The sequence below is a fragment of the Sphaerodactylus townsendi genome, linkage group LG03 (genome assembly GCF_021028975.2).
Source record: "Sphaerodactylus townsendi isolate TG3544 linkage group LG03, MPM_Stown_v2.3, whole genome shotgun sequence".
NCBI classification, from domain to species: Eukaryota; Metazoa; Chordata; class Lepidosauria; order Squamata; family Sphaerodactylidae; genus Sphaerodactylus; species Sphaerodactylus townsendi.
The window spans coordinates 71,652,339-71,677,861 of record NC_059427.1 but is presented as its reverse complement, the minus strand read 5'-3'; the positions used below and the strand labels follow the sequence as shown (position 1 = coordinate 71,677,861).

General features: G+C 44.2%; 1 protein-coding gene across 3 annotated transcripts in view; it reads right to left on the bottom strand.

Annotated features, from left to right (window-relative positions):
* CDHR4 (cadherin related family member 4) overlaps positions 1-11,676 on the bottom strand; it is a 38,315-nt gene extending 26,639 nt beyond the window's left edge. For all 3 annotated transcript variants that reach the window (XM_048491095.1, XM_048491096.1, XM_048491097.1), the window contains exons 1-5: positions 11,577-11,676; positions 9,757-9,777; positions 6,576-6,757; positions 4,151-4,313; positions 3,209-3,300 (exon numbers count right to left, since the gene is read on the bottom strand). In XM_048491095.1, coding sequence (XP_048347052.1) covers positions 3,209-3,300; positions 4,151-4,313; positions 6,576-6,757; positions 9,757-9,777; positions 11,577-11,631 — 513 coding nt within the window. In that variant the 5' untranslated portion in view covers positions 11,632-11,676. The remainder of the gene's footprint in view (positions 1-3,208; positions 3,301-4,150; positions 4,314-6,575; positions 6,758-9,756; positions 9,778-11,576) is intronic.
* Positions 11,677-25,523: the final 13,847 nt, after the last annotated feature.

Sequence of the window (25,523 nt, the reverse complement as noted above, 5' to 3'; positions counted from 1 at the left end):
ATTCACAATTCCTCCTCTAAAGGACATAAGATGTTATTGTTAAATACTGTAACAATTAAAAATGCATAAATGCTAAAATTAACACTGTGAAAAACATTTGCCATAACTGAACTTTGTAAACATTTGTGGAATAAGTAGGAATTTTTAGGAAAATGAAATTGTAAGTTTCCTGTTATATCCTTGAAAAAACAAACCTTGAGCTTACACATTTTATTGCCTGGGAAGAGTTAATAAGATTATCATGACTACCTGACAATGACAGTGTGACACTTTTAAATCTACTTTATTTTATAATGAAACAGTCAGTTTTAAAATACATGTTAAGAAATAAAGAAACTGCAATCATCAAATATGCTAAGACTAAAACAAAAATTTTTTCTAGCTTTCCTCCTAGCAAAATTTTCTAAAAGTTCATCAAAATTTGCTTGTCTAAGTTTGTCACTTTCGATGCACAGAATACACAGTGCGGACAACCTCTCTTGAGACATTGTGGTTATTATTCATTTTTAATTCTTTTGAGTTTTGAAAAAGATCTCTTTCCTGAGCAGCTGGTAACTATTAAGCTAAGAAATAGGCACAAGATTGCTTCCATGTTACGGAAAGCCATCTGATTTTTTTCCTTGTGTATAATTTGATAAAAGTCTGTATGAGCCATCAACAGTTCAACACCTTGCTGAATTTCTTGCTTATATGCTGTCGGATTAGCAAGAAAGGAAAACATTTGTGCAATATCACTGTACACAGCAGCTCTTCTTAAACTGGCTTCAAGTGCACCCAGTAAAGGAATAAAGGATTTAATTCTAAACTTATCTCTTGAAGAAAGTTTATTTAAAGCATCAGGACCAAATGATTTCCATCATTTCCTTGCTGTTTCCTTACTCTTTGTCTTCTTGTGACAGTTCTGTAGTTAACATTTGTCATTGTAGTTAACATTCACTTGATGCTCAAACTCATCAAAATCTTCTCTAATTTTGTTTTAAAAATCCTGAAGTGAACTGTACAAACTTGTCCAAGTACACAGTAGCAGTTCTGATTTCTGAATGGTTTTGCTGACCCTGTGAAAATGACCTAGCACGTGGGTTCAAAAATGCAGCATAAACAAATTCCAGTTCTTCCATTTTCTGCAAAAGATTGTTATCTTGAAGTCTAGTACCACCCTTCCCATTAACATTGGAGTACAAAAGACTGAGGGCATCAGTGTTAGCACTGTAACTTTCCAAAACAGATTGTGTGGCTTTTGCATGTGCCTCCCACCTAGTGTCTGACACTTTCGACTGAGGTTGCAAAAATGATTTTAGAACTGCCCATCTCTTTGTGGAGGATGGAAAGAAGGTATAAATTTCATTGACAATACCAAAACAGTTCACTACATCAAGGCAGCAGTCAACAACCGAATGGCCCTCCAAATTTAAAGAGTGGCCAGTGCGTGGAATAAATGAAATAGCTAATTAATATAAACACAATCCTCCCTTCCAGCAATCAGTATAAGAAGTTCTTATCCCTAGAATATTAATATGTAGTTTATAACAAGGTTGGAGCCCTTCTGAGGGGCTTCAGGGCCTCCAGTCAGTCTGAGAAGATTATGACTTTTCTTTCTTATACGGAATATCCTGACTGTTTAGCTCTTCTAGTGGACTCAGGGTTACACAAGGAAAATTACTGAAGGGTTGTTTAGAGACTACAGTGTGGTGTAAAAAAGGCCTTTGACAGTGTCAAAAATATTGCCAGAGACTGTTGAGAAAACTCAGCAATGAAGTAATAAGAGGGGAAGTCCTCCTATGGATTAAAAACTGGTTGAGGAACAGGAAACAAAGGGTGGGTATAAATGGGAAGTTCTCACAATGGAGAGATGTAGGGAGTGGTGTCCCCCAAGGATCCATTTTGGGACCAGTGCTCTTTAACTTATTCATAAATGACCTGGAAGTAGGGGTGGGTAGTGTGGTGGCCAAGTTTGCAGATGATACCAAATTATGTAGGGTGGTGAGAACCACAAAGGATTGCGAAGCGGACCTTGATAAATTAGGTGAATGGGCTAAGAAATGGCAAATGCAGTTCAATATAGCAAAATGTAAAGTGATGCACATAGGGGCAAAAAATCCAAACTTCACATACACGCTACAGGGGTCAGTGCTATCAGTCACAGACCAGGAAAGGGATTTGGGCGTCTTAGTTGATAGTTCCGTGGGAATGTCAACTCAATGCATGGCAGCTGTGAAAAAGGCAAACTCTATGCTGGGGATAATTAGGAAAGGAGTTGATAATAAAACTGCAAGGATTGTCATGCCCTTATATAAAGCAGTGGTGCGACCGCACTTGGAGTACTGTGTTCAGTTCTGGTCGCCACATCTCAAAAAGGATATCGAAGAGATAGAAAAAGTGCAGAGAAGGGCAACGAGGATGATTGAAGGATTGGAGCACCTTCCTTATGAGGAGAGGCTGCAGCGTTTGGGACTCTTTAGTTTGGAGAGGAGACGTCTGAGGGGGGATATGATTGAAGTCTACAAAATTATGCATGGGGTAGAAAATGTTGACAGAGAGACATTTTTCTCTCTTTCTCACAATACTAGAACCAGGGGGCATTCATTGAAAATGCTGGGGGGAAGAATTAGGACTAATAAAAGGAAACACTTCTTCACGCAACGTGTGATTGGTGTTTGGAATATGCTGCCACAGGAGGTGGCGATGGCCACTAACCTGGATAGCTTTAAAAAGGGCTTGGACAGATTTATGGAGGAGAAGTCAATCTATGGCTACCAATCTTGATCCTCCTTGATCTCAGATTGCAAATGCCTCAGGAGCAGCAGCAGCAGAAGGCCATTGCTTTCACATCCTGCATGTGAGCTCCCAAAGGCACCTGGTGGGCCACTGCGAGTAGCAGAGAGCTGGACTAGATGGACTCTGGTCTGATCCAGCAGGCTAGTTCTTATGTTCTTATTGTACACCTTAGCCAGAGGCCCCCTGTATTTTGAGGCTCTAGGCTTCAGCCTGCCAAGCCTATAGATGAATCCAGCCCTGGCTATCCCCTGCCATACTTGGAACATCATCAGAAAACCTTCCAAATTCTCAAGGCTCTTCCTTACATCCAGGCACAACATCAGTAAATTCCCTTTCTCAGAACACCCCCTCCCAGAGAATAACCCCTCCCTGCTACTAATAAATTCTTTCTGTAACAATGTTTCAGCTATTGCCTTGCTACCATGATGCTCACTGTCAAACTGCCTCTGCCTTGCCTCTTCAGTGTGACTGTGTAGATGACCGCTTCAGGAGCAATATCCTCAGGAACTACTAATGGTTTTGCAGCTGTAGGAGAGAAGAAAGTGTCAGGATCCCTCTTCTAAATTAAAGTGTCATGCTTTGACTGCTCTAGCACCTTCCACTGGTTCAGATTCCCACTGGCCCAAACAACCCATCTTCTTCTGTCCATCACAATGAGCCTTGTGACAATTCTAACCAGTGGCACCTTAAACACTAACCAAAATGTATTCTTGCGTAATTTTTCATAGTGTTCAAGGTGCCACAGGATTCCTGTTTGGTTTTGCTGCAACAAATTAACATGGACAGACTTCTGGATTTGTTGTAGCAATGCCATATCCCGTGCTAGTCTGGGCCGTCCTTTCTTATTCCCACAAAACCAACCTCTTGTGACTTTTAGGGTACATATTGGTAGAGAACTAATTGTCTCTCAATCATTGCTTGGTGGTGCCTAGGATTTTGGATTTAGTTGTTGTTTTCTGTAGTATCTAAGCTGACCATCCGTCCCGCTTTTGGTGGGACATTCATGCCTTGAAAGAACTTGTCCCGCGTCCCGCAGGTTTTCCCCAATGTCCCGGGTTTTGGAAGGCTGCCACACTGCCTTCTGGGGCGCAAGGCAGTGTGGCAGCCTCCCGCGCGGCCGCAGGAGCACACTGCCTTCTGGGGCGCTGCCATTTCCCGCCCTGTCACAGGGTGGGAAACGGCAGTGCCTCAGAAGGCAGTGCGCTCCTGCGGCTGTGCGAGTGTGTGTGTGCGCGGGGGGCTGCCCACCCGTCCTCGTTCTTGAAGGTGACCATCTGGTCACCTTAGTAGTATCAGCACCCTACATTAACACTCTTGTCCACAAGATGAACAAGCCAGGGCCTTCACTAGAGTTAGACAACCAAACTAGTCTTACCTGTATCAAGAAATGAGTTGTCACACAGTAATTCGTATACTTCTTTTACTTGAATGTAAAGTTGACTAGTACTGATGGTTTCTCCGGGACACTCTGCTTGGAATGTGAAGGTGTACTGATTCACTTCTCTGGCATTCAGGGTAGCACCTGGGCGAAGGGTTACCTAGCAATCAAAAAATATGGAGATCAACCTGATTAATAACCACCACAAACAGGGGAGCAGGAGCCCTGCCCTCCCCTTTTTACATTACCATTGCTTCTGATCATACCTAGGAAAATTCACTGCACAGAGTCAATGGAATTAGGGTTGCCAACAGACCTGGAGAAAAATGCCCTGTTCTTTTAACAGAGGCTTAATGTGGGAAAATTGGCAATTGAAGTTTTTCATGGCATGGCAGTAAATAACATCACCTGGTAAATAGCACACTATTAAGTTTCTATTAAAGGGACAAAAACATTTTCCTATCAAGGCCAGTTGGGGACATTACAGGAGCACATTGCATGTTAGATTGGTCTTGGGTGCCCTCAGACTCTCTAGCATCAGGCAGTAACATCTGAGAAACAACTTTGCTATATACATGGCTAAGAACAACCATCCCCCACTGCCAGTGGTGTACCGCCCACAGGGACATGGTGTATCACATGTCTCCGGGCACACACCATTTGGTCATGTGAGAGGCACCAGGCGCTGACTGGGTCCTTGTGCCTGACCTCTCCTGTGGCGCAGCGACCCAGAGGGTGCCCAGGGGCTCCCTCGCTGCTGGGGCGCCACTTGCTGCCTGAGCTGTGTGCTGTGACTGCAGGCCAGCTCCCACTCTCCCTGCCCTCCCCACCCTCCCTGTCAGCAGGGAGGATGGGGAAGGCAGGAGACAGCCTCAGGCGCCCGTCAGAGCCGCTTGATGGTGAGCCGTGGCCACAGGCTGGCTCCTGCCCTCCCCAGCCTCCCTGTCAGCAGGGAGGCTAGGGAGGACAGGAGCCAGCCTGCAGCTGTGGCGCCTGCCTGAGCCACCCGCCACTGAGCCCAGCCAGGCTGGGAGCCTGCCTCAGGCCTGCCAGATGCCCCTTGGCCCGGCCTCGCCAGGTCCAGCCCTGCCAGGCTGCCCGGGACCGCCGCTGCCCTCCTCCGCCGGCTAAGGTAAGTGGGGGACGGGGGGGGGGCATCCTGAGCAGGGTTGCCCCAGGTGCCATTTTCCCCTGGTACGCCTCTGCCCACTGCTGCCCATCTGCTTCCTTCAGGCTAAAAGTTAATTCTCAGAAATTTGTGGGCATGCACATGGGAAGCACATTCCAAATGTAAAGTGGCATTTTAATGTATTAGACATAGGGAAAATTAGATCTAGTGGTTAGCAGTGGCTGCTAGGCCAGAAATAATATGCAGAGCCTTAGTGTATAAGAAACTATCACACCATCCTCCAAGTTTGGGGTTCTCTGTACTTTGTAGTGTATTCAAAATCTACACCACATATTACAATTAAAAATATCTGGACTCAGTACTCATAACTAAAATATTCTGTCCTGCATTACACAAACATCCAATGTAAATAACTCAATCAGTCCCTTTGTAGCTTACATATAACAGATTATAACATTTTAAGACTGGTGTAATTTGACAATACTGACTTACAAATGAATATACATTTTTTGTGCTAGGGCAAGGTGCACAGGGACTAGTTTTATGGTTCAGTTTGAGTAATGGGAAAGCTGGTAGTTATGGGCATTTTGTAATATAACCAGCACATTTTCTCACAGCTATTTGTAGGTATTTTGTAAAATGAAGGATATGGAACATATTTTTGCCATGAAGAAACTGATCATATACACCTAAATAAGATGTGTTGATAATCATGGGTGACCATAATACAGAATTAGGGAATGAAGCAGAATCAAATATAGTTAGCAGATTTGGGCTAGGAGCAGTTCTTCTGCACACGTTTTAATGATATACAAATGATATTCATTTATTAAATACTGTGGTATCTGTCACTGGCGAATTCATCTATGGGCGTTTCCCCACTCACAAGGATCCCCCCTATGCCACGCGCTGCTCTGCGCAGGGTCATCAAAAGGCGCCATTTTCTCCAGCACCAGGGATGCCGTGCGCTGAGGGGGCGCGACAGCGGCAGCGTCAGGGCAGCTTCGCTGTCACTGCCCCTGTTGTGGGGAGTGCAGGGGGACCCTGCGCTACTTGAGGAGAGTAGCGCGGGGCTTAAGGTAAGTGGGGAAAGGCCCTATTTTGAATAGAAAAGCCTATCTCGTAGTCAAGTAGGATAGCAGCATTTTCTATCCGTTGGTTCCAGATAAAGAATTTTCCCTAAAATGTCTACACAAGATGTCATAGATAGGAACCATCCACATTGTCTCATGGGTCATGCTTTAAAAAGTTTCTCACTCTTGAAGAAGTTGAGGTACTACAACCCCTTAGTACCTGGAAAGTGCCATTGCCTAAGGCATTTGGTGAATTGAAAAACATGGTTGTGGGACTGATGTTCTGCAAAGTTACACTGGGTCCACTGCTTGAGGGTGTGGTACAATTGACAGTGAAGCTGGCCACAACTCCTGCAGCCACGTTTTCATTCACCTCAACAGTACGTGGGAGGTCATTGAACACTGCAGCAGAGAGAAATCATTGGAGAGAATTAGCCTCATGACACAATCAAGCCAAAGTAAAACATTGTTAGTGCAATCCTAAACAGAGTTGCAGCTTTCTCAATATATGGAAGCAAAGGGCTTAAAAGGGTATAACTTGGATTAGGATTACACTGTTTGCATGTCTGTCTCCATGACAGCAAGCTCTATCAGAATCCGACACAAACTACAGGTAAATAAAATGCCACCTTACCCTGCATGTTGCCTTATTATCGCTGTATTTTTTTAAAAAAGAAATTAAAGGGGGGGGGGCGTCTTTAGGAAGCAAAAATAACATGTTCTAGCAGTGAATAATAACATGTTCTAGCATGTTCTACCATAGATTTGGCAACAACAAAAAAGTATCCGCCCAGCTATAATTATTTGACTTTTAAAAAACCCCACCACTTTTCTGCATATGAACCTTACTACTATTCCTCAGAATCCTCTGGGCAGGCCCTGGTCAGACTCTTCTTTTGAAGATGTGAAAATCTGTCAGAGGATTTTATGCATCTTAGTTTATAAAATTTATACTCGTTTTTATCTTCGTAAGGGCCATTAAGGAGCCTTACAAATTTGAAAATATACACAATGAAATCACATCTATAAAACCAGCAAAAGTTTTGATGCCAAGACTGAGAAGAGCTTCTTCTGGGTTGCCACCTGCCCAGTCTCAGAAGGCAGGGGGACCCAAAGCAGGGCCTTGGAATATGGCCACAGGTAGGTTTGTAAGGGAGTAAATGGTCCTTCAGGTATGCTGGACCCAAACCATTTAGAGAATTAAAGGCAGTAGTGTACTACATGCCCCCCCCCCACTGAACTCCCCTCACCCTTGCCCAACACACACCCCCGTGCCCCCCACAAAAAATTCAACAAACAAAGAGCTACCTCTGGGTAAAGCAATTGCGCTGTGTCTTCAAGGTGAACATGTACCTGGCAGGGCCATTACCACGCTGGAGTTGTCCCTTCCTTGCTAGATGCAGGGGCTGGCTGGGGGAGTACCCATGGTTGGAGGATGTTCACCTTCACTCCACCTGCCCGGGCGGGGCTGAGGCTGCTGGAGTCTGGCAAGGCAACAACAGCACAGTACCCCTTCCTGGGGCCTTCCCTCCAGCCTCTGGTGACCAGCCCTTGCCTGGAGCATGCACAGGGATGGGCTGGCGTAGCTCCTCCCCCATGAGCTCACCCTAGCCTGGGCAAACCCAGGTTGCACCCAGTGGCTAAAAGGTGGTCAGAGAGTGAGGTGAGCAGAGCACCGCAGAGGCAGAGGGTATGTGTAGCAGGCAGGAGGATGGACGTCTAGGTGTGGAAGGTGCAGCATGATCATCAACACCGAGGCGCCAAGGGAAAAGGCTCTGGAGGGCTTGCCCCTGCCGGTTGAGGTGCATGAGACTGAGAAATTGCTGATGGTTGGCAAGTTCCACAAGTCCTCAGAGACATGGTGCTGGTCAAAGAGAGTGGAAGGGTCGGGGAGGTCAGAATTCATCCCCCATGTGACCCAGGCAAATGGCACCTGGGTCATCTACCCCCTCTGGACCCCCCCCCCCCAAGATATGCCACTGTTTAAAGGTCAATATCAGAACCTTGAATTGTGTCCTGAAATGTCCGGAGTCTGTGTAAGTGGCTCACGTTCCTACTCCTAGAGCTGTGACAGTCCTATCCTTGTCCCATCTTTGTCTTCCTGCATCCCAGTTCTGAGATTTTCTGCACGCAGCCATTAGGGTCTAGACTTAACAACTGAGGATTCTGAATTTGACCCCAAAACACAAAATGTTGTGCTTATGAAGAATTGCAGATTACATGCTTGTTGAAAGTAGCAGAGAACCTGAGACATTTATGGTCCTTGCAGGAATATCTCTGACTTTTATGACAAGCCTGCAAGATAGCCTCCTCACTCTCCTCCTTGAGTTAGCACTGCCTTCATACCACAGATGAATTGCTCAGACTGAAGGATACAGCCTAGAGCAGTGGTGGCGAACCTTTGGCACTCCAGATGTTATGGACTACAATTCCCATCAGCCCCTTCCAGCATGGCCAATTGGCCATGCTAGAAGGGGCTGATGGGAATTGTAGTCCATAACATCTGGAGTGCCAAAGGTTCGCCACCACGGGCCTAGAGGAAGCAACGACATCTTCTGGCTAGATCTTATTAGACTTGTTTGTCAGCTGCTCCTTGCAGCTCTCATTGGTTCCCCCAGGCAGGGTGTGCTTTGTTCACTGGCCATCTTGGGGTGGGTACTGTGATGCACAGGAGATTGGACCAGAAACTCAGGTGGTATACACAGCAAGGTTCTGGAGGTGTTCACTCCAGGTTCTGGGTTCAAGTCACGTGACAGCTGATACACAGGTTCATTAAAAGGCCAATAAAAATGACTCTCATCTCTCTGAATGAAACAGTAATCTGGAATCTCACTAATAGTGCCACTGTGTACGTTTTTGAGGGGCGGGGTCTCTTATGGGACAATTATGTCCCTTCTTCAGACCTTCCCCACTTGCATTTGCTTGCTCTGCAACTGGGAAAACATATAAAAAGGAACACTCACTCCCTTGCCCAATCTCTGTTAACTCAGCTATTATGGCAATTGTATTCCATTCTCAAAAGGATAGCCTTGTGCCTCTAGAACTCCTAGACAGCTACCTGTCTTGCACCTGGTTAGCAAGACCTGATTTACCTTTAGAGAACAATTGAACTTCTTTTGCAGGAAGTGCATACCAAGGAACACAATCTAAGAGCAAAGCTCTGACCCTAAGGTAGCCCCTTCAAAGTGTATCATCACTAAGTTGTCTGTATGCTCATCTGGAGGGGCCTGGGTTCACACACACATGTTTGGCTACAAACCATATTTGCCCACACTAAGAACAAGCAGCTTTGTTTTCACAGCTGTTGTGCATCAAAGCCCATTCCTGCCCTTCCACGAGGTGATCTTCTTTTCCCCACCACTGATGACAGGCCACAGAAGGCTAGAGGTCTCCATCCTTACCTACAGCTGTGATGACTGCACCTGGAGGAGAAAAAGAATAAAAGACTGCTACAATCACCTGCTTTTAGTATAGTTTAAGTGTTACGTATCCAGAAACAACAGTGGGTGCAAACATTTTTTGTTGCAGAGTTAACTCTGCTTCTCATTCTCTCCCAACCTTGTCTTTGCTCTTCTAATATCTTGACAAAAAGGCACCCTGACTAGAGCAATACAAACAGGCTCATTAATATGTGTTCAGGAGAAGGACTTTGGACATGAGCAGCTTGTTATGAGGGTATGAAAAAAGCTGCCCTTGTTGAAAAGGCTGTCTCCTATACAGCTACTGAAATTCTGTTCTTCTTTGCTTTTGGTCATCCTCATTCTGACAAGGAAGACATGATAACTTCGTCAGGGTTGTCAACTCCAAGTTGGAAAATTTTTGGAGATCTGAGGGTATTGCCTTTGGAAGGCAGGGTTTGGGGAGGGGAGGGACCTCGGGGGATCAAAATGTAATTGAGTCCACCCTCCAAAGCAACCATGTCATCCAGAGTAGCTGATCTCTATAGTCTGGGGGTCAGGTGTAATTCTGAAAGCTCTGCAGACGACACGTGGAAGTTGATAATCCTAAACTTCATCCTTCTTAATATGGAACCCAGAAGGTCTGAATCATCAAGGACTGAACAGTATTAGCATCTTGTGGAAACTGTTGAAGGAAAAGTGTTTCTGGTTATCTTGCCTGTCTCATTTCAGTGAATCACAACTACTAAAATAAAGCTAGCCCCTTCAGAACACTTTTGAACACCTGGTCTATCTTACTGTCACTGAAAGGAAATTTTTCAGGGATTTGAAAGACTGGGATAATTCCAGGCTCTGACAGTACTTGAAATCAACACTTGTAACTGAGCAAGACTTGGGGGAGAGGTCGAGGAATAAAACCCAAAGCAGGCCTAGGAGAACAGTTCACAAGTAGAGCTTACCTGTTTTTGACTTGACCAAGAGTGGAGCCCAGACATAGAAAATGTATTTTCACCTAAACTGCACAAATCTTTTTAAAAAATGGTTGGGGAGAAGGGAATATTGGCATTCTGGCAGCTCACTCAGAAGCAAAAGCACATGAACTGGTTATTCTTTTACTGACCAGTCGGCAATCTCAGTAGAAGTATTTGAGGCTTGGCTAACATGGCTTTCTACAGAATCACTCCACACTGAGCCTCATTTTTAGCCAGCCTGTGACATTTTAGCAAATGAGGCTTCCACAACAGTAACACAATAGCCCATCAGAAGCTATGTAATAGGCATGAGTATTAGTATAAGTAAACGTTTACTGTAGTAATAGCCGTGCTGTTATATATCCTCTTAAAAATAATAATAATCTTGCTATGAGTTCATTCCCCCACACAAGCTGGGCTGCGTGGGAATGTGCATCCTCAAACAATGAAACAAATCCACAAAGTTCAAAAGGTGACAAAATAGAACACTTGGGGAATTGTGGCACTTAAACAGAAATATCATCATAACTATTCCCTATACCTGCTTGTGATCTTGGCACCATTCACAAATACACACTGCATTTCTAAAAGCTCCAAATGAGCAATCAGGGATACAATTGTTTATTAGAGCAATGTCTCTATAACAAAATTTTGGACTTGGCAAAATGTCTGTGGCTACAAAAGACAGGTAAATCAATTGCTTGAATAGTTCATTAAAAATGTGATTGAGGGAATGGAACCTGTGACATAACAGGCTGCTATGACAGGCTTCTCCAAGGACTGATACCCTGAGGAGGAGTTCCTATAATGAACAAATGTGGGGGCAAGATCTTCATCGGGGCTGAGTCTTACCTTTACTCCAAATGGTGAGGAGTAGAAAGAAAAGTAAGTGCCATTCTGACCCCATTATGCAAGGAAGCTGTGTGTTGTAACCGAGCTGTCTGTGTCTTTGCCTCCTTAGGTTGCCAAGTAAGGTTGCTAGTAACACAGGGCAGGGCAGGCCTTAACAGTCAGAGCTGTCCATCACTTCCTGATTCAGAATTAGGAAAAGGAAAACAGGCAACAGGATCTAGCCTGAATCTCAAAGTTACTGTTTCTTCCAGCCTGGATGTTAACTGGGGAACATTTTTAGCCTTAGTCACTATCTTGAATTCCCAAAGACACTAGTATAATTGTCCAGTGCACAAGAAATCAATGCGGAGTAGATATCCTGCAGTTGTCCCTCCTAGCTCTGTAATCCTAAAAACACTAGGACGGGACTAAAGATTATTGAACTCAATGGGACTTATTTTACAGCAAGCATTCAGGGCTCAAGTTGCAATTAATAAACTTCCAAAGATGGGAAGATGTGTCCTCCAGCAATGGAGAAAGAGGACAACGAGACTGTAAAGAACTAAATAAAATAAAAAGCAAAATAAAACTTAAAAGTTTATTATCTGGGGATGTTGCAACAGAAACAGGGTCTTGAACCATTTAAAAAGTTAAAGACTCCTGAATTGCCGTGTGGCAGTAAAAGAGTGCCCAGCCACTGAAGAATTAAAAATGAGTACCGGTAAGTTGAGATCCCTGAACCATTGTCTTGCGGAGAAGAGTAAAGAGAGAAAGGAGAGCCCATCTTTCTGCACTCTCTTTTTTTCTCTTCATAACTCTGAATAAATAAAGAACCAGTGTAGTGTAGTGATTACAGTGTCAGACTAGGATCTGGGAGACTCCAATTCAGCTCATAATCTTAGGTGACCTTGGGCCAGCCACACTCTCTCAGCTTAACCTATCTCACAACATAACTAAAGATAAAATGCTGCCTGAATTTGAAAGGAAGGCAGAATTTTAAAAGGTACTAAATAAATAAAGTAGGTAAAGTAGTTCCCTATGCAAGCACCGGGTCATTACTGACCCATGGAGAGATGTCACATCACAGCCAGACTTTGTTTATGGGGTGGTTTGTACTTGCCTTTCCCAGTCATCTACACTTTATCCCCAGCAAGGCTGGATACTCATTTTACCAACCTCAGAAGGATGGAAGGTTGAGTCAACCTTGAACCCACCTGGGTAGTGAACAATAAACTACTTATTGCAGCCATATTAGATAATGGCTTTATTTTTTAAAAAATGAGACATGCTTTGAATGGAGCAGATGCATCCTGTTTCCACTGTTGTCCTCTTCTGAGACTAAAAACTGGTGTGTGGGCTCATATGGGGAGAGACGGTGTTTCTTGTAATGACACTTGCTGAACCAAATTCTATAAGAAAATGACAGACCAGTGGGTGTGTTTTGAATAACTGAATTTTCCCATGTGCAAAACACAAAGCAGAGGTATGTAGTATCCCTGATGGAGAAGCACCTCAGGGAGTGGGATAGTTAGTGTGTAACATCTGGAAGGGCTCTCCACAAATCCAAATCCTCCAATATGGGTTAAGGCTGTTCTTCCTTCTCCCCCTGGCTGGGTTAGGGTTAGGGTTGGGTCCCTAAGTTGCAGAACAAGAAGCATATCAAGTCTAATCAGGAAACATAAGAGAGTTTTTTGAGGAAAATGAGGACTGTGCTGTAAGTGTGAAACTGAGTTTCTCTATGTGTGTGTGCGCGTGCGCGCGCATGCATGCAAAGCTGCTGCTGCTATTTCTGTTACTGTTACTCATGCAGTAGCCACAAGGGTGCACTCTTGTGCTGTGCTGCTGTGATTTTTCAGAACAAAACAATCAGTGGCCAATCATCATATTTCTGTGAGACTACAAGGACACTTTGTCAGCCCTGCTCATCCCCACATCTTTATCTATTATAAGGTCCGTGAAGTCCTCATGCTCTCACATGGATAAATGGCACATTTGTATAACTGTTGTAAGAACCCAAAGGCAGCCTGGAACAACTCAGCCATCAGCATTTTTGCTTTTTCTGCCAACAGTTTCCCACACAACCTTGTTTGCTTTATATACAGAACAACCACCATAGTCGGGATGGGTTCAATAGCTAACTCATTTTTAAGATGGAGATTCGATAATGTTAGGCGGCTGTTAAAGGGACAAAAGCTTGTCAGTTATGCCAAATAAATCCACCAACAGCAGGCTATTAAGCTTGCAGTGTTGCTACTAAAGCATCAGAAAGCAGTTATCTGACTTTCCCTAAAATGTTCCTGTATCAAATAATCTCTGCTCTTTAGGAGCAAAATTTCCTCAGGAACCATATGAATAAACTCTTAAGACTCTGCTATGTGTCATGCCCATGTGATTTAAAACAAAGAGGTTTAGATTTATGTAACTGTGTCATTCAATGGTTATTCCACTGACTTCAAGGAAACCCTACTGGAGTTCTCCAGTGACATGATCATCTGACAGGCAGACTGCCTACTCTGACAGATGGTCTACCCACCTCTTCTGCAACATTCAGCTGCATGACAAGTTTGGTGTGTTCTGAGCTGCCCTGTCAATTCAAATGAATAGCAGTGACAACAAACAGAACCTGCTAGTGCCCCTCAAGATCTAGGCATATGCCCTAAAATATGCCCCAGAATTTTCAGTGATGTTTCCTAGCAGTTACGCAGAGGTTGTCCAGAGGCCAAGGAGATGTAAGGAAGGCTCCCTGAGGCAAGAACTGTTTAAAATACTATCCTTATCCACAAGCAGTGGCGTAGTGCCCAGGGGATGGGGGGTGTCTTCCTCCAGCTGCACACTGATGTGGGGGCATGGCAGAGGCATGGCATAGCAGAGGCGTGGCAGGGCACAGGGCACATCTGTGCCCCAGTGCAGTTCCCCCTCACTATGGCTCTGCCCAAAAGTGCCTAAGGGATGCAATATCTGACAAACCCCCAGCCAAAAGGTGTGCAGAACTCATGACATTCCATCCTGCCCCCACCCACCTTCCTTCAACCCAGAAGCCTTCCCCCCAAAAAACAATACAGGCAGCCTTCCTGGAGGAAAGGAGGAGGGGCGTCCCCTTCCCCCACTTCTTGAACCCATTTTATTTTAATTTAAAATGGGCTCTCATGCTAGAAGGGAATAAAGTTGCTGGTTGTGATTTTATTATTGTCACTTCAGCAGTCATTTGGGGCCTGTGCAGCTGGGTAGCCAGGATTAAGATGGTATTGTGACGTGCAGCTTCTTCACTTGGCTGCTAGATGGTGCTAGTTTGCCTGCCAGTCTAGAAGGGCAGCAGTCAGTCCTCACAGTGTCCATGGAGCAAAGGTGTTGAAGTTGAGGAACAGATGTTTCTACTCCTTCAGGAGCACAAGGGAAGCTGAAGTCCAAGGCACACCATCTCTTCTCTAAGGGCTGGAGAGGTGTGTAGGCTATCAAAGTTGAAGATCTAGAGAGCATAACACAAGAGGATGCTAGGAAGATTGGGGACAGAGGAGCTGCGTCCAGTTTCTTAGTATCACACACATGAAGAGGACCAGGGGGAAATTCCTCACAAAATCAGATGCATGAGTTCATCTTGGATGTTGTTGTTGGTTTAATCTTATTCTTTTGTGAAGCATCTTGTGACTTTTTGATGTTTCCTTATTTGTACTCTTCTTTGGGGAAGTTCGAATCTGACTATTTTGTAGGAAATGTAATTAGAGATAGTTGCATTTTACAAGTTCAGAAGGGCAGATACATTTAGCAGTAAGTTCAAGCTCAGTTAACTGCAGTCAGGAGAACCAATGGGCAATGAGTTCAGAGAATGTAATAGGAGAAAAACGTGTTCTCACCAAAGTCTCAGGTAAACTCAAGAGACACCTCTTGATAACTAAATGATTACAAAGATGGCACCAGGCAATTATCTCTTTGGAGGGGGTTCCAGAAACGCCAAGGGAGGTAGGGACAAAATTGGGGGGGAGCCATGAAGGTGGGCTGCCCACCTGCTGGCAAGGAAGGTGAGCTTCCCAGTTGCTAGTTGCCAGCTGATGTCACAGAATATAACTGTACATGCAGGCAGGATCTGTGAAAAGAGGGGTCTGGGAACTGTCATGACAAATGCCAGGACTCTAGTTGTGGGTGAAACAAGGTTATTTATTAAGCTTAACAACAATGATAAGGTTAACCACTTCCTAACAGTCCTCTGTGCTCTAAATACATCTTTTAGTTTCATCAGAGCTCCACCTTTTAATTCAAACTCTTTTTTAAAGGCACATTTCACCACATCTTCCCCTCTTCTGAATACACGATATATCATAGTTACCTAAATAGCAACACAAATAATAACTTAAACATATATCAGTTAAACATCCTAATTTAAGATGAGCAGACTGTCATCCACCCCAATAGCATCTGAGGGATTATTCTGCCCTGTAATGGGTTGCTGTTGCTAACTATATAACAGTGTTAGTCTCTACAGCATTCAGTTTTTCCGTTTACACTGCCTCTCGAGATCACTGTCTCAGAAGTGGTGAAGAAGTGAGCGTAGCTGTAGGCTGAGTCTGAACTGGGTCTGGTGTGGGAGCTTCAACTCTGATGATCTCTCTGTAGGACTCTCTGTAGGAACTAACTGAAGGTGTTTCCTGCTTTGAAGAACTCCAGTGTTGGTCTTTACAAGGTATGATCGTGGCATTTCACTGTGTTCCATGACTACCGCAGGAGTGGACCATTTATCATCAAGTTTCACTCTTACCTGTGATCCTGTTGGAAGTGGTGGAAATGGTTGAATGCCATAATGTTGATCATAGTGTCTTTTGTATGCTGTTTTAGGTTTCTTGTCTTTGTGGAATATCTGCAAATTTGTCCATTAAGGGTATAGAATTATCCCTAAAGTATGAAGTGGAGTTCGGAGTTGACGTACTATTATCAATTTTGCAGGACTGTAACCAGTAGCATTTATAAAAGTAGCCTGGTAAGTTAATAAAGCTGTCCATGAGACAGACAGCCATGCGAAGGGGCCAGGGCGAGGGCAGGTTCATGTAACCCGCCTTTCCCTCGCTTTTATTGACCCGTGCAGAAAGGGCCTAAATTCTGTAGTGCTGCTGGGAGGGTCAATCCCCAAAATAGCTTCCTTCTTCTGTTCAGGTCTAATTCCATGCTCATCTGTGTGATGTCATAGATAGGTGAGGAACTTCTGGCATAGAAGACATTTAGGTTTATTCAGTTGTGAACCTGCCTTTTGTAAGGTGTGTAGAACTTTGTGTGTATTTGAGCATTGTGCTCTTCCTCTGTGTGCCCATAAACCAAAATATCATCCATGTAAATGGATACACTTTCTAGGCGCTGTAATAGGAGAGTCATGTCTCTCTGGAATAACGCTGTAACACTAGAAATTCCAAATGGCAATCTGTGAAAGAAATATAGTCTGAAAAGTGTGGTGAAAGTGGTTAGCTTTGCACTTTTAGGCTCTAAGCAAATCTTCCAAAATCCACCTGGAGCAGCCAGAAGTGAAAATATACAGGCAATGACTAATCTTGAAAGGATGTCATCTATGGTTGGGAGAATGAAATGTTTACATTTGATGGCTTTATTAAGTTGTTTTCAGTCAGCACAGATGCGTGTTGAACCATCTTTCATTGGTACAAGTACCATTGCAACACACCAATCTGTAGGTTCTGTGATTGGTTCTATAACTCTGCAGTAGGGGCGGAGCAAGGGGAAACTGCGCCTGGGGAAACTGCGCACATGCCCTGCACCCCTGCCGCAGCAGCACCTGTCCCCACCCCGGAACACTCCCAGAACACCCCTCCACACACCCCTCCATGTTCCAGCCATGCCCCTGCACCAGGGCACTCCTGGGGCATTGCGCCCCCTGGGCGTGTAGGCGCTACGCCATTGCTCTACAGTGAACCAGCCTGTCCAATTCAGCTTTTACCTTTAGGAGTAGTGATGCTGACAGCATAGGGTGCAGCATTATATTTTATCCTTATTTTAATGGGTGGGATTTATAAATTTCCCAGCTCCTGTTGAGATCCTAGAAGGAAGGCATCTAGGTGACAGATCAGGCCCATTGCAACAGCTGTATATCTGCTGAGGAGGTTATTGGATCAAGTTTAGAGTACATAGACCTCAAAGCAGTAGGTTTTTGCTTGAAAATGGTTTAAGCTTGGAAATATCCCATGCAACTCAAATTGTCTCTCCCAGGGCTGGAGAATATGGAAGAGGCTTGATAAAGATGAGGAAGACTCTTAAACTTTCTGTAGACATTTGCATCAGCTGCAGTATCTATTTTAAATTCTAAAAACAAACCAAAAATGTATAACAAAACCACCTGTGGATCAGTTGTGGGTCTGGAGCAGGTGGCTGAACCCAAAAAAGAATTGGTCAGAGGCACCCTCTATAGATGCAACTTCTCTTACACCTTGCATGTGACACACAGCAGCAAAAATGCACCATTTGTTTGCACTTGTAGCACTCTGCATCCTTAGCTGGACATTCTGCCTTCTGTGCATGCTTTTTCCCACAGCACACACACTTAGGAGCCCGGTTTGGCTGATGGTGTGAATGCTCTTACCTGTATGCCTTCCATATCCAAAGATGCAATGCAAAATATTCACAGCTTCATCCAAACGGAGGGGCGAGGCTGAATCTGCTGTTGGGAGGGGTGCGAGGCCATGCTGGTGGATTTGCCCTCCCTGGGGCACTTGCCCCAGCAGAGGGGTGAATCTGCCTGTGTCCAGCTGCCACAGCCCTACCCAGCATCAGGAAACAGATCTAAAGGGTGGCTGCACAAATGTCCCTGCACTCCCGCTACCGCCACCGGTGTAGCAAGGGCAATCCAGTGGTGTAGCCAGGGGAGGAGCTGACACTAGTCAGCTCCCGACCCATCCATTGCCCCAGTTGCGCCAGCAGCTGGGGTACAAGTCCATTAAGCAGGGAAGCTTTTTTGTGTTTTAAGCCTCCCCACGCCACTGGGAAGCCTCCTTGGCGGCAGCAGGCCATCATGGCTGTGCTGCGGCGGCTAGGCCCTCGGTCCCTCAGATGGAGCTGATAGTTTTCTGAATGCTTTCTGATTCTTAGGCTTTAATGAACTTGTAGGATTCTAAGGACAAGTATCTCATGCTTTCTTGGGCATTTAAAAATAATTCCTAAGACAGCGATATTTCATTAAAATTGCATCTCTCCCTTTCAAGCTCTAAATTGGCAGTCATTGTTAATCCTTTCCCCAGTGTTGCACAGGAAGGAGAGAACAGTAGAAAAACAATGTGATCTTTATATTTTTGAAACAGAAAAATAACTTCTGAAGGTGCACTAGCAGGTGACAGGAGCCAAACTGGGTGGCATTACCTGGAGGTCATGAAACTAGTCCAGTTGTTCAAGTGCCTGAGATCCACAGAATTTGACTTCAAAGATGATAAACAAAAGTGACTGGTTTGTAATTATTTTCTTTTTACGTCCCCTTGTTTCAAACTTCCTTTTTTGACCAGGATTCAGTAACACTCTGAATGCTTACAGAAATGTTGCAGTCCAGACAAATCTTTGTATGCAGTAAGACTCTTTTCCTTCTAGCTGTATTGAAAGACAGATTATTGTTCCAATTACCTTTTAATTTTCCATATACTGAACTCTGATTATATATGCCAATAACAAGCATATTCATGATCAGCAAACTTGGAATTCAGCATCAGTCTAGTCTACTATTTATAGAGAGTTTGTTAGAGTTCTTGCGAAGGTTCAGAGATTAGGTTTTGCAGTTAATTTCTTAATGGTTTATGCAGAGGAACTCTTAGACTCAGCATTATTGCATGCTGTTGGGGGAAGTTTGAGATGTCTCAGGCAGCAATGGCAGTCAGTCTAGGGTTGCCGACTCTGGGTTAGGAAATTCCTTGAGATTTGGAAGAGGAGCCTGAGAACAGCAAGGTTTTTTTTTTTGGGGGGGGGGGGGGGGGGGGAAATCTGGGCCATAGATAATGCTATAGAGTTGAGACTCCAAAGCAGCAGTTTCCTGAAAGGGAAATCATCTGTCACTTAGATTTCAGTTGTAATTCCAGGAGATCTCCAGACCTCACCTGGACATTGACAACCCTAAATTAGTTCTATTTAATTAGGATTTGTCTTTGAGTAAATTAGGATTAGCCTTTAAGACAGCAGTCTTGTTCTCACTTCACTGACAGTAACCCTTCTGAAATCACTAGGCAATTCACGCCGAATAGCAGCTCAAATCTAACTTCAGCTGACTATTGCTAAATGCTACAAGCTAAGGTGTTTGCGGGGGGGGGGGGGGGGGGGATGCATTTAGTATTTGACTGTCAAGAGTTCAAGGCTTGGGAAAAGGAAGTAAAATAAGAATTTCCACACTGTAAATTGTCCTTGCATAGCGGTGTGATGCTGCAGCCGGGACTTCTTTCTGCCAGACATGCCTGTCATTGTCTTCAAAAAGAGAATGAGCAAATCCTGGCATGATTTTTGTGGCTGATTTTGTTGCCTCAGGAAAATACTTTTTTCTGTGATCATTCCTCAGCTATAACAAAAGGTGCAAAGCAACTAGTAAATAACATAACAATGTGTTTGATTTGCATAATTATTGATTTGCATAATATGCACGTAATGTTGTCCCTACCTGGGATTTTTTAAATATGGCAATCCTGTCTGTGTTTGTTTATTTGCCCTTCATGCCCAAGAAATTCTAGCAGAAAGAGGAAGTTCTTGTGGCCTTGGCTGGAGGCCCCTTGGAGGGGTTAGCCTGTACTTTGAGAGGATTTTGCACAGGAAGAGAGCTGCCAAGGAGTGGGGGTGGAAACTGGAAAAGCTGTGTATCCGTTGCTGTAGGGAAGGGAAAGCCCAACTCATGAGATATATTATGCTCCAGTCTGTGCAGATGCTTGGAGCACGACTTGGCTCAGCTAGTAAAGAGACCTGAATCCAAAGACAAGCCAGGAAAATTTGGTGAGGGAGGGTGAACATGCCTGCATGAAAGGAACTGAGGTTGAAATGGCTTTGGAGAGGTCTTTATTGTGCCCTCTTGGCCCCATTCTGGAGCATCTTTTGGGAACATTTGAGCAGCTTCACATTTACATGGTAAAGACTATAGCTGAATGTGCTCCAGTGATTCTCCAGCTAACATGTAGAGGGATACATATGCTTTTTCAAGCATCAGTGTGCATAGTGATTGGAATCTTGATCAAGTCAGGGATTCATAGGGTTGGGAGTTCTGGTTGGGAAGCACCTTGAGATTTGGGGAGTGGAGCCTGGAAAGAGTGGGATTTGGGGAGGGGAGGGATCTCAGCAGGGTGAAAGGTATGGCTGCCAACCTTCAGGTGGTGGCTGGAGACCTCCTGCTAATACTGCTGATCTCTAGAAGACTGATATCAGTTCACCTGATTAAAATGGATGCTTTGGAAGGTGGATTTAATGGCATTTTACCCCAATGAAGTCATTCCCTTCCCCAAATTCTGCCATCCTCAGGCTCCACCCCCAAAATACGCCAGGTGTTTCCCAACCCGGAGCTGCCAACCCTCTATGATGCCATACAGTCAACCCTCCAAAGCAGACATTTTTTCTAGGGGAACTGATCTTTATCATCTGGAAATCAGTTGTAATAGTGGAAATTCTCCAGGTGCCACCTTGAGGTTGCCAACCTGAGGGATTCCAGCTGCATGCATATAAAGGTATCACCTACCCTGCATGTATTTAATATGTCTTTAAATATGGTGATATTCCCCAAGTGGGGTCTTCTTACAATTGCCAAGACATCACAGAACACTGCATTGGACAGCTGCATTTGGCAGCAACCTGTTAATGCTGAAGTCAGCAGGCCATCTTTTCCCTGTATACATTTTATGTTAATATCTGTACAATTTTTTGTGCCATCAAGTCACAGCTGACTTATGGCAACCCCTATAGGGGTTTCAAGGAAGGAGGTATTCAGAGGTAGTTTGCCATTGCCTGCCTCACTCCACATCGTGACTCTGGTATTCCTTGGAGGTTGGCCATCAAATGCTAACCAGGGCCAACCCTGAGCTTCTGAGATCAGACTAGATCAGGCTAGCCTGGGGCTATCACATCAGGGCTATCTGTACATTAAACTGCTGTTAAAGGTACAGTTACAACGGCTGGTTGAAAAGTTGGCGATTCAACATTATTTTTCCTCTCTGTGTGTATGCCACATTGCTGAAACAGCAATAAACAAAGACACTGGCCCCACTGTGTAGTATGTAACAATCATTTTTATTTAATTACAGTAACAATAATTTTGTTTTAATTACAGTAATCCTTGTGAGTTAAATAAAATCATCCTTGCAGAGTTACGTTCCTGTAGACCTGAGAGCCATGTTTTCCATGCACACTGCAGAGAACTGTGTTGAACAAGGATATTTTCTCCAGGGGCCACATCTAAGCCTATCTTCACAAGGCCTCTGCAGATAAAGGACTTGCTTACACTTTTCCCAGCTAAAACATTCCTGTCTGAAAACAGTGGACGAAACTAGTTAGAGTTTTGGATTAGGACTAAGGATACTGAAGTTAATTGTGTGAAGAAAAACAGGAGGGAGAACCTTCCTTCTTGGATGAAGAGTGTGATACAAACAATCTATACACACATTCCAATCAGACATATGGCACCAAAGGACAATATCCGTAAGGTTTCTAGGAGACATTTTGAGTGCTTGCTGAATGGTAAACAAGTCACCAGTGGGATAGTTGGAATCAAGATTTGTGAGACTGAATGAGTGCAAGCAACAGAAGCATCCTGCCTGTAACTGGGGCAAACAATCACAGCTGAAAATATAAGAAGAATCCTATCTCAAAACAGTCCCTAAAATGAAAGCAAACAATCCATTCTGCTGTCAAATGCAGGCAAGTTTTACTCATAAAGATATTCATGCCCTTGTCCCAGGCACTCCACCCCATTTCCAGCCACTCAGTGATTTGTGAGGAAAAGGACTTACTTCCTGCTATAGAAATGGCCTGAGCCCAGTTACCTTCCATGGGTGTGTATGAGGGAGCTGCTGCAGCTTGCACTTGACAGCCTGAGCCCTCAGAAACGCGTAGGATGAAAGAAGAAGAAGAAAGAGCCCAGAGTCTGGGCGGGGTGCCCTCAGCTCTACATGGAGAGGAGACAGTTCTAGAATTCAACTTGCACCAACTGGAATTGGAAAAGTGCCCTCTCTGTGTGATAGGATGGTCTTGTACCCACTCAACACCCATCTTGGACTGCACAGAGTGGGAGAGGAGCCAACTGATTACAATGTTGTTCCTCACAGTGCGTTAAGAGAGTGCCTGGTCTCCCTTGCTCAGACCAGATGCTGCTGTCCCGGCTACAATCCGAAAGTTAACAGACAGGTACCTGTAAAACCATAGGTATGATGAAAACCACCTGGGGCCAGTGATGCTTTTAGAGCAAAGATCAGCAATGACTGGTAATTCTTCTGGTTTAATGGTGAGATCAGTCAAGAGAGGGGGTTCATATGAACACACACACAGAGTCTCTGTGTAGATCAATGGCTATAGATCATTATGCCATTGTGCTTTTGCAATATAGCAATAACTTTTTTTATTGTTAACCATTTTCCATCACTAATGGTGTGCAAGGTGTGCTTGCAGAAAGCTAAGGCAAAGAAAATGGCACCAATATGGGTGCGACCTTCAAAAATGCACGTCTTCCAATCCACACAGCATACAAGCATAATTGTGATCTTTCCCCCAAAATGTATCAAACCAGAGATAACATTGTATGGAAGCCCCTGCCCACAAAACCCTTCTCCAGCATGGATGCCAAACCATTGCAAAATCTCTGTGTGGAAACAACCCAGGATGCAATGGGTTGAATCCAGACTAAATTAGCAAATTTCCATTGATTCTCCCTTCCTGCTGCAAACCCCTGTCATGTCAATGCATGGGGTCCCCTTTCAAGAGCAGCATTTCATGGAGATCAGTGAGCTGCAGTTGGAGTGTGGAGTCAGGAAAGTTCCACTGGAAAATTGAGTCTTGAAGATTGCAAGCCTTAACAGATTGGTAAGAGATGGAACAATTTTCCATGCATCTATTTCCATCAACCTTGGTGTGTAGAGAAACTGGACCCTGGTGGATAATGTTTAAACATTTCTAGACTTCTCAAGAAGATGGCTTTTGGTGTGACTATTTCAGTTAGGCTATATGATTATGTACACATTAGGCTTTCAGATATCCAGCTGCTGCCATTATAAATATTTGCATAATACTGGCAATGCAAATTCTGCAGTTCTTTCTGCGCTTTCAGGCAGCATTGGGGAACTGAACTTCATTCAAATATCCGCTTAAGCAGATTGGTGCTGGGAAATTCTTAGCTTGACATAGTGGTGAATGGATCCGTAGCTGTTACTAGGTTAACAGGACAGTCTGGATGCATAGAGAAGAAAAAACATACTGAAAAAAACAGAAAAAACAGTTCATTCTAAGGATCCCTTTGGTGAACACATACATGGTTTGCTTGGTGGGGGCCAGAGAGCTCTGGCTGCAGTCCAGGGATGACTGAATTTGTCCTGTCTGCCTCTAGTGTAAAAGTATGTCAACAGCCTACAGAATTCATGGGTTCTTCTGCTGGATTTTCATTTATACATGCTTGTATACGTGTGGGCACATATACAGCACAACAGGTTTTGTGGGGCAAAAATAAGGTCCCTGACCTCAAGGAGCATGCAGTCTAAACTAAACAATGGGGAAGATCTGTGGGAAGGAAGACAGAGATGAGTGTGGAGAGAGCTCAGGCACAATAAGCATGTGTGTCCCATGCATAGGGAGGCAGCAAAAAGGATAAAGGGAGTCATGGGCAAAGGAAGAGACTTGCAGCTGTGGAGGGTGGTAAAGTTGGAGAAGCAAATGTCCCAGACAGTGATATAAATAGAAAACAAGTACTGAACTTTCATACAGGGTGAGGCTGTGGAGAACTTTCAAGGGAAGGTGTTTCAGTTCTGCTGGATTCAGAAGGAGATGAGAAGTCAGAAGTGGCAGGAAAATGAAAGGTTTGGATGAAGGAGTTTTGGGTAATGATGGAGAGAGAACTGAGGCACATTGAGGGAAGGCTAGAGAAAAGCTATGAGCAGGCAGTGTGCACCTTCCCAAGTTCCTCATTTCTCCGCATCCTTTGCTTGGCATTGTCTAGCCCAGTTTGGCTGCTTACTTCACAAAAGCACCCTGTATGTACATTCTCTCTCCAGTGTTCTTCAAGAGAATCATCCCTCCAGGTAATATGCAAACTGCTGGAACAGTAGACGTGGATCAGTTTATTGTTTACAACCACAGACCAATTTTCCACAGAGGCAGGAATGCTTCACAGGAGAATTGTGAAACTTTAGAACGTAGTGTCTCTAGTCAGCCCGCATGGCTCATATTGTTACATTTAGACAGCAAAGATTTTGTAATGTTCCAAGCACATTTAACTCACCCAAACTGTTACACTGAACATGTTTGGTCCTATATAGTGGCAAAACCCGTTCATTGGGCCCCAGCATGGAAACTTTTTAAAATGTCTGGCTTCTGCTTTGGAACAAATAAAGATATAATTGTTTCTAAGCATGTGTAGAGTGCATTTCCATTATTGGTGACTATAATCATATTTCTTCCACATCTGATGTTAGGAACCAAGGTGTCTAGATGAGAATATATGACATGCACATAGTGTAGTACCAAGGTAAGAAGAGCAGATAATATACATTCCAGATAATTGACAGATAATATAGACATCCCATAGTTCTCTGCAAAATCTGTCCCCCAGTAAGTACATATTGTACATAGTTTCTAGTGGAGAATGAAGGCTTCTACTATTTTTCCACAGGGTCCCTAGGTTTTTAATAGTGGGCTAGATAGAAGTTAAACAAATGAACATTTGTGTGAGTTCACAGTCTTCTGTGAGTTGAAAAGTTGTCACTTGTCAAATGTGTCACACAATTGCCAAACACATGGAAACAAGGGATGCCAACCTCCAGGTGGGACCTG